The 10619-nt window shown below is 45.0% G+C and overlaps 2 protein-coding genes across 4 annotated transcripts in view; both read left to right on the forward strand.

Moving 5' to 3' along the window:
• Nucleotides 1-5551, forward strand: part of LOC106951101 (flotillin-2-like) — a 19366-nt gene extending 13815 nt beyond the window's left edge. Inside the window, exons 6-11 of the mRNA XM_015038409.1 lie at nucleotides 1053-1166; nucleotides 1250-1369; nucleotides 2862-3076; nucleotides 3156-3339; nucleotides 3432-3581; nucleotides 4280-5551. Coding sequence (XP_014893895.1) covers nucleotides 1053-1166; nucleotides 1250-1369; nucleotides 2862-3076; nucleotides 3156-3339; nucleotides 3432-3581; nucleotides 4280-4318 — 822 coding nt within the window. The 3' untranslated portion in view covers nucleotides 4319-5551. The remainder of the gene's footprint in view (nucleotides 1-1052; nucleotides 1167-1249; nucleotides 1370-2861; nucleotides 3077-3155; nucleotides 3340-3431; nucleotides 3582-4279) is intronic.
• A 223-nt stretch (nucleotides 5552-5774) lies between these two features.
• LOC106951102 (protein FAM222B-like) lies at nucleotides 5775-10500 on the forward strand. Of its 3 annotated transcripts, none has more exons than XM_015038412.1 (5): nucleotides 5775-5924; nucleotides 6027-6129; nucleotides 6592-6788; nucleotides 8204-8353; nucleotides 8702-10500. In XM_015038412.1, the coding sequence occupies exons 4-5, from the start codon at nucleotides 8272-8274 to the stop codon at nucleotides 10360-10362; spliced, it is 1743 nt and encodes a 580-aa protein (XP_014893898.1). In that variant the 5' UTR covers nucleotides 5775-5924; nucleotides 6027-6129; nucleotides 6592-6788; nucleotides 8204-8271; the 3' UTR covers nucleotides 10363-10500. The 3 variants fall into 3 exon arrangements, with proteins under 3 accessions (XP_014893898.1, XP_014893896.1, XP_014893897.1); XM_015038410.1 differs by having other exon boundaries at nucleotides 8226-8353; XM_015038411.1 differs by having other exon boundaries at nucleotides 6595-6788; nucleotides 8226-8353.
• Nucleotides 10501-10619: the final 119 nt, after the last annotated feature.

Raw genomic sequence — 10619 nt, forward strand, 5'->3', positions numbered from 1 at the left:
GTTTTACACCAGATCCAGAACCAGTTTTACACCAGATCCAGAACCAGTCTTACACCAGATCCAGAACCAGTTTTAAACCAGATCCAGAACCAGTTTTACACCAGATCCAGAACCAGTTTTACACCAGATCCAGAACCAGTTTTAAACCAGATCCAGGCCCGATTTAAAACTCTCATCTAACACCAAATCTGTGATGTTCAGTGTTTGTTTTTAAACCATTTAAATGAGGTTTTACCAGTTAATCCTCTGCCCATCCAGTGTTGGTGCTGTGCTGCTCCCCATCCTGTTTTCTGTTTTATTTACATGTTTTCTGTTATTCTTTAGGCTGTAACCACATTTACTAAAAACTGAATTCATTTAAGGAAAAACAGACCGCTTCCCGCTTCCGGCCTGTTCCCCCTTAAATGAATTTAATTTTTAGTGAATGTGGTTACAGCCTAAAGAATAACAGAAAACATTAAAAAAACAAAAGAAAAATCATTAAAAGGATTTCTAAGCTTCAGATAAATACACATAAAACTGATAAGTAAAAAATAAGTCAGAAATATTTTAATGTTTAGAAATATTTTATTTTTTGGTCTTTTAGGGCAGTGCAACAAAATATGTAAAGAAATATGGACTTTTAGAACGATTCTGTCCTCATTTTTATTCGCTATTCAATCAGTACACTGCAAAAACTCAAAATCTTACAAAGTATTTTAGTTTTAGTTTCCTATGAAAATGTCTTTGTCCATGTTAAAGAAGACAATGTGAACTTACAGGATCTTGTTTTAAGTCAGTAATTCCTTAATATTGCTGGAAAAAAGTTATTTCCACTGCAGATTATTCCACTTACAATATGGAAAAATGTCTTGTTAGTGAAATAATCTGCCAGTAGAACTAGTACTATTTAATGAATATTAAGGGATTATTTGCTCTAAACTAAACCCAGGAAATGCGTTGGTGAAAAAACAAGCTTAGATTTTTCCCAAAGATCTTCAAAAACAAAAACATCAGTTTATCAGTAAATAAAGGAGAATAAATAGGTTTTCTGATTGCTTCTCTCATCCCAGGATGTTTACGATAAGCTGGACTACCTGAGCTCGTTGGGGAAGACGCAGATCGCCGCCGTGCAGCGGGACGCCGACATCGGCGTGGCCGAAGCAGAGCGGGATGCTGGGATACGGGTAACCGGGCAGGTTCTGCTCCAGACGTGTCATGGCTGCCGTTGCTCTGACTGAACCCGCTCTCCGCTGTCATCTGACTCCAGGAGGCCGAATGCAAGAAGGAGATGATGGACGTGAAGTTTCTGGCCGACACCAAAATGGCCGACTCCAAGCGAGAGCTGGAGCTGCAGAAAGCTGCGTTCAACCAGGAAGTCAACACCAAGGTGAGACCTGGAGGTTTCCAACACCTGGGTGGCGATTCCTTACAGCTCATGTTTCATAAAAACACGACTTTCTGATCCTGAACCGCAGCTTTTCCTTCAGCTGACAGAAAAACCTCTGACAGGGATCATTTCCTGTGTCTGTCATAAAAAATGTTTTTCTCATATTTGTTCAAGCTCAACAGTTTGTTATGAGACAGATAATCTCCAGACCAAAAGCAACCAATCAGAACCAGGAGGCGGGTCTTAGAGCTGTCAGTCAACCTTGTGAATGCGCTACTAAACAGGGTAATGGGGGAGAAACAACTAACTGAAGGGGAGAAGCTGCGGCGTAGCAGAGAGCAAGCACACAGACATGATTGTCAGCACTAAGACCCGCCTCCTGCCTCTGATTGGTTGTTTCTAGGCAGCACTAAAAGAAGCCAGATGAGTCATGTTTGATTTTTTTTCTCACAGTTTCACAGAAGACGTGGTGACAGTTTCAACAAATACGTAGAAAACATATTTTCTGCAAAAGCTCCATGTACCGTTTCCTTCAGATAATTTGAGCAAATCGTGTTTTTAGATGTTTAAATACTTATAAATTGATTCTGGCGTACAGATAATGAAAACTGAAAACTAGAAAACGGAGAAAAAGTGAAATGGCTCATTTCGGTCGCTCACTCTGGGATTCAATTATTGATCCGTTTAACTGACAGGAAGGTTGGCTTATCTTTCATACATTAATCAAAGTTACAGAAATTGCGACATTTTGTGTTAAATTAGTGTTTTGTTCTTGCATGAGTAATAAAAATACTTGGTAAGATTTTATGTTTTTTTCTCAGTCTGCCTAACTCAGGTGCTTGAAATCCTTAAATTTCAATCAGATGTTTTCAAGGTTTGGGAAGTTATTGATATTGAAACTGAGTAGTTTTGTGAAAAAGTTAAATTTAATGCTTAATTAAAAGCCTAAATTTAGAAAATGTTACTTACAGTTGAAGCCAGATATTTTAATTCATCTAACAAAGAGACACCATCTGAAGTTAATTCAGACTAAACTTTTCTTCTTTTACATCAGTTGGAATCAGCAAAATTATTTTTGAAAACCAGGAAACTTGGTGAGAATAATTTTTAATTTGAGCAGGAAGTTAATTTACCTTAAAACAATTTATGTTGTTAAATTAATCGATATGAATTATTCCTAAAAGCTCAATGACTGATTATTCGTCATTATATGGAATTATTGAAATTAGAGGATATTTGTTAAATGAGTGTTTTGTTCTCAGACCAGTCGGGTGTATAAGGTAAGAGAGAAACTTAAAAACATCAGATTTTCTTTTATGTTAGCTTTCTAGAGTAATATAAGACTAACAGTAATAAATTACATATTAAACTGTCGTTTTTGTTCATTTGTATTGTTTTTTTCTCCAGTGTTCAGAGTTTGAAACTTACCTTGAAACTGCCTGAAAAGTTCTTGAATTTTCCTGACTCTCGTCTCGTGTCGATGTTTGTCCAGAAAGCCGAGTCCCAGCTGGCCTACGAGCTCCAGGCCGCCAAGGAGCAACAGAAGATCCGGCTGGAGGAAATCGAGATCCAGGTGGTGCAGCGGAAGAAAGAGATCACCATCGAGGAGAAGGAGATCGACCGGATGGAGAAGGAGCTCATCGCCACGGTGAAGCGGCCGGCGGAGGCGCAGGCCTACAGCATGCAGCAGCTGGCCGAGGGGCAGAAGTCAGTCAGACCGCCTCCGCATGCCCTGCTCCAGGTCCTGGTGTGTTTTAGGACGTGTGTGTGTGTGTGTTTGCGTCAGGACGAAGACGGTGCTGATCGCCCAGGCCGAGGCGGAGAAGATCAAGCAGATCGGAGAGGCCGAGGCGTCGTCCATCGGCGCCGTGGGGAAAGCCGAGGCGGAGAAGATGAGGATGAAGGCCGAAGCCTACCAGCAGTACGGAGAGGCGGCCAAGACGGCGCTGGTCCTGGAAGCTCTGCCCAAGGTAGGCGGGGAAAACATGCTGTTTGAATGTAATGAACATTTATTATTCCTAATAGTTTAATGACTTTCACTGATTTAACTGTCTGATTGCAGATCACCGCTAAGGTGGCGGCGCCTTTAGCCAAAACCAACGAGATCGTCATCCTCAGCGGCGAGGGCAGCCGCGTGACGGGCGAAGTGACCCGCCTGCTGGCCGAGCTCCCCGTGTGCGTCAACGCGCTCACCGGAGTGGACCTGACAAAGGTTTCTATCCAATCACTTTGATAAACGTCCTTTAGTGGAAGTTTTCTGAGTCGGATCGTATCGGCCAATGCTAAACCTCAGACATCGAAGTCTGAATCCAACTTTCACACAAATCCCCATAAAATGTGTAGCAGTTTGTGGTTGGATTGAGGTTATTATGGTTAACTAAAACAAACGAAATAACAAAACCGAAACTGAGAAAACTTTTTTGTTTACTTAAATAAATAAAAACAGAAATTAATGGGAATAAACTACAGTTAACTCTAGGAAGAGCAGCCATTGTTATGGCTGATAGGGAACCAAACTAACAAACTAATAACAAGCTAACTGAACTGCTAGCTAGGTCATCTAGCTAGTTAGCTAGCTATCTAACCAGGATACCAAAAGGCAAAGTAACTGACTAGCTCACTAACAATCTAGTTAACCAACGAGCTAACTAAGCAGCTAACTAGTTAACTAGATAACTATGTAGTTATCTAGTTACCAAATAGCAAACTATCTCACTAACTAACTAGCTACCTAACCAATATTTAACTAATAAAAACAAGCACACCCACTCTAAGCAGTAATCTAAAAAGTTACAACAAAAGAAAACATACTTATAAACTGCGGTGTGAATATTTTTGCATTTCAACCTGTAGTTGTTGTTTTGCAGCTGATCTGTTTCCACAGTTATTATTCACTCCCTCTCTGTCCAGATCCCGTTGCTGCAGAAGATGGCGTCTGCTGAGGCCTGAGTGCGGCCCGGCCCGGCCCGGCCCGACCCGGATGCACCCACTGACTGCCTTGAACATGTGGAAGCGCGTTGTTCTCCGCGGCTCCTCTGCGTACCGGGAGGATTCTGGAAACCTCTGGTGCCTTACTTCACGCAGGACCAGAACATCTGCATGCACTGCTCATCGTCTTGAAACGTGGGAATATTTTGCTATCCGTACTTATTTATTCAGGTGTTTGGGGCTGTATGTGTGTTATTTAAAAAAGGTGAGCTGATGGTAGACGACCTGCTGATTCCGATCCGCATTATATGCATCAAACTTTTTAATGTGACATATTTAATTTGCTCTTTGTTCCCTCGTCTTTTTGATAAGAATAAGCTCCTGTGATCGGTCTGTTCCAGGGATTTTTGTTTGTTTATATACCTCTCTCATGGGAGACACCTGTGTTCTGTAGATAATCAGATATATAAATATATACATAATATATTTTAGTTTTGTCTAAAAGTGATTTTAGTTGTCAGTTTTATTGACTAAATGCTTTAATAGGTCATTTTCTTTTTGTAACAAAGGTGCTTGTAATCTAAAACGGTTGTTTTGGTTACCAATTGAAATTATTTTTCTTTTTTCCCTCTGAAAACTTTATTGATATCAAACATTTTGCAGGAAAATAAACGGGTAGAAAATAAAATCCTCTTTATATGTAAACACAGCTTGTAGTGGTTAGCTGCGGTTTTAATGGGAAATGATGCAAACTAAAGAACATTTAGTGAGGAAAAGCTCCTAATGTCTTTGAGTTGCTTCTGGAGGAGAAATGTTGGAAGATTTGAATATAAAAACATAATGTGTCGGTTTAAATCTCATGCCACAGTTTCCTGCAGATGCAAAGCCATGTTTATTAGTTTGTTTTAGAGAAAAGCACTTTGTTTGACTGTTCACATCTCAGCTGATTTATTTGACTGTTATGAAATATCAGTCTTTTACCTCCTGGTACTGTTGTTCATGCCATGCTAACGTCATCATGTTTCGCTTTAGCTCCGCTCTGCTGTACAGAATCTGTCCGTTTGGGACCTAAACGCCAATCCAGACTCGACTCAGGCAGAAAAATCGACAGCGGCAGCTGGTGTAGAAAACTGATGTGCACTGTGTCTCTGAAGAAGCCATGAGCTCCAAAATGTTTTTGTTATTTGCATGTCATTCATCTGTATGTGCTCACTCTTAACCGCCATTGGAATAAATCTGACTGCTGTAACTATTTTGATTTTCATGGTTGTTATTGTTTTGCCACATTGGGAACTGTTGTAAGTAAAGTCGGGCCCGGCCCGAGTTTGTCTGAATAAAAAATGAAAATTGTTCTTGGCACTTTTACAAAGAAAACTGGCCAAATTATTAAACTCTAAAACAAATTTCAAGCAATTGAAAATGTTTAATTTCATTAATTAAATTGGAAAAATACTTCATTTATTCCAAAGGAAAGATAAATGTAAACTATATCATCCAGGTATATTCAGTCGTGGTCAGGAAGGATCTCCAGTAGCAATCAGTCTTCCAGGGAATCAGAAGAGGCCTCTGAATGAAGAGTTGCTGTATGAACATCTCAATATTCATTCAGCAGAGATGATATTCCAAGGTAAGATGTCCTAGACAACAATGTCAGTTATAAGCTAGCGCTGCTAATCCACCTCATTTGCTTCTGCTGCTCCTCTTTAAATCTGTCTGGCCGTTTGGTTAGGAAACCGGGCAAAGAGATGTTGGAGTCTGGGATAAGATCCTCATTTATGATGGATGGAAGAATTCTCCTTTTCAACTCCTCTGGGATTCTGGTCAAAGTTCAGGTATTATTTGAGCTTTCAGGTTCTTAATAGTTATGCAAACAAGTCAAATGTTTCTCCTTTGATCTCTGCAACCTTTAAAGAGCTGTTTTTGTTACTTATATAAATTATTGTCATTTTGGTCCTTAAAGTACCAAAATTTCCATTTAACTTTATATTTTGGTCCATCTGATGATGTAATTTTTAAATATAAAATGAATGATAATTTGTTCAGTTACTCTGTACTTGAATAGACTTTTTATCAAATACTTTTTTATTCTCGCTTGAGTAATTTCTTACTACATTTAACTTTTACTTGAGTAACAATATGTTGAAGTATTGCTACTCTTACTTGAGTACAATTTTTGGGTACCCTACGCACCTCTTGTTGAATATATATTCTAATAGTTTAAGACACTAGTAAATAAGATATTTTCTGTTTAGTTCAGATACAGAAAATGTTTTTGTCCCTCCTCTCCCGCCCAGCAGGGGGCGGTAGAGAGCCGCTGAGCCGGTTGCGCAGCGCCGCTGAGCCCGGAGAAGGAGCAGAGGAACAGATGTTGCTGCCGTAGCCAGACAGCAGCTCGGAGAAGCGGGCAGCCGGAGGATGGTGTCTTCATTTTTAATTTATTATTGTTGAATTTCAACAAAATGAAGCGGCTTTACTCATAATTTCGTGAGGAGTGAGTATCGTTGCGTTTAACGCGTCTCCTCTGGCTAATGGTGCTAAAATGCTAAAGTTTTCAGAGCAGCTGGCCTGGTCACAACAAGCACAAAGAAGCTCCTTATTTATTGGGTTTGACTCGAGATAAAGTCCCCATCGACGAGATTTAAATCCGGCCAGAGGAGCACCGAGGCCCCGCTGATCCCGCTGTCCGTGGTCAGTAGCCGGATTCGGGCTGTTTATAATGGATCGGTGCTAATGTTAGCTAGGAGATAAACACTACAGAGCTAACGTTTCTGTGCTGAATGTGTGACCAGGCCCTGCTCTAAAAAAGTCTTAAATAGAGAACAAAATGAGGCTTCTGCTCTAAATGTCTCATTACGAGCCTGAATTATTGTCTGAATTTGTCCTCGGTGTGTCTTTAGTGGTGCAACAGCAAATTAAGCTCTTTTCTCCACGTAGTTTTCTAGAGAAATCCAGGAGTTTTCAGTGAGTCGTGAATCTGGAAGTGAATCAGTGATGAATCAGCCTGTCAGTGGATGATAAATGTCTGCATTAATATGCTCTTCCAGTGAACTGGAGCTAATTATGATTCTGTTATTGATCTGCTTTCTGGAACTGTTTACTGTGCTGTGAATCGGCCTGCAGTGACTGTTGGTCTGATTTGGCTTCGTTTAGGAAGTCCTGTGATGCATTTCAAACATGCAGCTCTGCAACATGACTCATGAGTTTTATGAGCACCTGTCACATGGTCACCTCTTTAAGTGTACACCAGATCATAATAAAACTGTTTTTAAAGGTTCAGATATGATTTAAATCTGATTTCTAGTCGTTTATCGATCAGATACTCGAGCTGCTCCCTGATGACTGAGCTTCCCAGCCTGTCCTGCTCTGAAGCCTGAGTTAATGCAACGCCAAGGAACAAGTTCACCATTCTGCTGAGAGAGATTATTCACAAGTGGGAAGTGTTTAAAACATCCGCTAACCTTTCCAGCAGGAGTCACTCACTCACTCATTCCATCTCAGGTTAAATGTTAAAGTTTGTGACAGAAAAACTGGAGAAGTACGGCTTGGGGAGTTAAACGGTTTACAAACAGGCATCTGATAGAAGCGTTTCCTACATGAATTTCTGGTGTGACAGAGATGAATGAGGTTGTTGAATTTTGAATCATTCATTTGATTCAGCCGTGTTGGAGGGTTGTGTCCATACACAGTCAGACATCTGGTAAAACAAATACGTTTTTATGCATTTTATCCAAACAAAAACTCAGTTTAAAATCATTACAAACTCTGACAGAAGTGGAGCTTTGAGAAAACTTTGAACCCTAAACATTCTGTGACAAATAATGCGGCAATAATTTCACATACTTGCGTTAACTTGGTTCCAAATTGACATAATCATGTGTTTTATTGACTCTATATTCTAACGTCCAGCGGCGGCTCTGCTTGTCTCCAGGATGATGAGAGGGACACGTCCGGCGCTGCAGTAGAGGAGCAGTGACATGCTGGCTTGCCTGCCGGCGTCAGGTGACTCCGCCATCCGACTTCTTCACCGCACGCAGATGAACACTGGACTTCAGAAATGTAAGCATGTTTCACCATCAGATTTTAGGAAAATTGTTTTTGCAGACATATTTCTCTCACGGCTGTGGGCGGCATGTGAAGGACTCGTCTTGTTTCCCTCCAGTGTTGTGCGCATGTGTGAAATTTCTGGATGTAAACAATAACATGCATCACATCTTTAGCATTAGCTAATTCACAACACTCATCCCTAGAAGGATCTTTGGTTAAAATGAAATATTAAGATCAACAGTAAACACAATAAAATGACTAATAAGAGACGTACTCAATCTATCGAATGTTAAAGGTAAATGCAGATTTCCTGCCTCGTGTCTAAATGCTGTTTTAATGCCGACTGACTGAACATTTCAGGGGAAACCACACAGAAGATGAGATCTGTCACCCATCCGACGCCTGCAGAGTTGGACGCCTATGCTAAGAAAGTCGCCAACAAACCTTTGAGCATCCAGATCTTCCCAAACAGCATCAAGGTTCCTCAGAAGAAGCACGTCCGCCGCACCGTCAACGGCCTGGACACTTCGTCGTCTGCGCAGCGCCACAGCCCGTACCCTCCGCAGCTGGCCGCCGGCGCCGGGCTCCTGGCCGTCCTCCGCGCGCCTCTCCGGGGCCTCGTCAAGCAGCCGGACGGCTGTCGCACGCGGCTGCAGCTGAAAGCCGCCATGAACCCTCAGAGCGGCCCGTACGCCGCGCCCAGCACTTTAAACCTCCCGCACCTGGCCTCTCAGAAGCAGGGGGCGGGGCATCCGCAGCAGAGCCTGGCACACCCGATGGCGCTGCAGCATCACCAGAGGAGCGTGGCTCACTCTCAGGCCCTGCAGCAGCCGCAGAGGCTGACGCATCCGCCCGCCGTGCAGCGACAGCTGCCCCCTCAGGACGTGGCGCCCTGCGCCGCCGCCATGCCGCAGCAGCACCTTTCTCACATGCAGACTCTGAAGCATCAGGCGGCTCCAGCGCAGGCTTTGGGAGCGACTCAGGAGCTGCGTCACGTCCCGGACAGCGCGGCCATGCAGGCGGCGCCGCCGGGCCCCCCCGCCCTGCCGCCGCCGCCGTACGGCGCCCGCAAGCTGCCGGACGCTGACGCCCCGCCCAACGTGACGGTATCTACCTCCACCATCCCACTGTCCATGGCGGCCAGCCTGCAGCAGGCGCGGCCCGGCGACCTGAGCAGCATTGTGCTGCAGATCAACCAGCTGTGCCAGGCGCGCGCCGGCATGGGCGCCACGTCCGTCTGCGAGGGCCAGATCGCCAACCCCAGCCCCATCAGCCGCAACCAGCTCATCAGCGCCAGCTCCAGGGTTTCCCAGCATGCCTCGGGGGCCGGTGGCGTCTCCAGCTGCCTGCTGATGGACAAGCCGGCCGCTCCGGCTCCCGCTGCGGCCGGCAGCAACAACAACATGGCTGCTTTTCACCCGGACAGCGACAAGCAGCTGCAGCAGCACCTGCTGCAGCAGAAGCAGCAGCAGCATCTGCAGCAGCAGCTGCAGCAGCAACGTTCTTGGGCGCAGCACCAGCTGGCCCACATGCAGCAGCCGCCGGAGGGAGCGCACCCCTGCAAAAATCCACGGCTGGATCCGGCGGTCGAGTGCGCCTTCCCCTCCCACAGCCTGAGCTACGGCCACAAGCCGCCCGCCGCCGCGCTCGGCTTCCCGCTGAAGCACGCCGCCGACAAAACGCTGCCCCCCTCCTCCGCCACCAACTGCTCCTACCTGAACGGCCACTACCTGCAGCCGGCGTGGGGCGCCGTCCCGGCCGCCGCCGGGAACAACGGGAACATTCCTCAGGACCTGCCGGTGGGCTTTCAGGGCGGACACCCCGCCGCAGAGCGCATCCCGGGAGCCAAGTACCGGCCGGGGAAGGACGGCTCCGCCGGCCAGCCCAAGCTGCTGCAGCACAGCATGGATTTCCTCGGCGAGGATTTCCAGATCCCCGGCATGCAGGAGCAGAGCGTGGAAATGATGCATAAGATGCACCGGGGCGGCGGCGGCGGCCATCATCACCAAGGTTACCATTAGACTCCACATCGGCCCGTTTGTTCCCTACAGCACTTCAACCTGCTGAGCAGAGCTGGGTGATAAAAATTGCTTTCTTCTCTAAAAAAGAAAATACAAAAATATTTTCTTAAGTGCCCTGCGACACACTGGTGACCTGTCCAGGTCCAGGTGACCTGTCCAGGTCCAGGTGACCTGTCCAGGACCAGGTGACCTGTCCAGGACCAGGTGACCTGTCCAGGACCAGGTGACCTGTCCAGGACCAGGTGACCTGTCCAGGA

Source organism: Poecilia latipinna, unplaced genomic scaffold, assembly GCF_001443285.1.
Source record: "Poecilia latipinna isolate Pla-1442-1.1 unplaced genomic scaffold, P_latipinna-1.0 Scaffold440, whole genome shotgun sequence".
Classification (NCBI taxonomy): domain Eukaryota; kingdom Metazoa; phylum Chordata; class Actinopteri; order Cyprinodontiformes; family Poeciliidae; genus Poecilia; species Poecilia latipinna.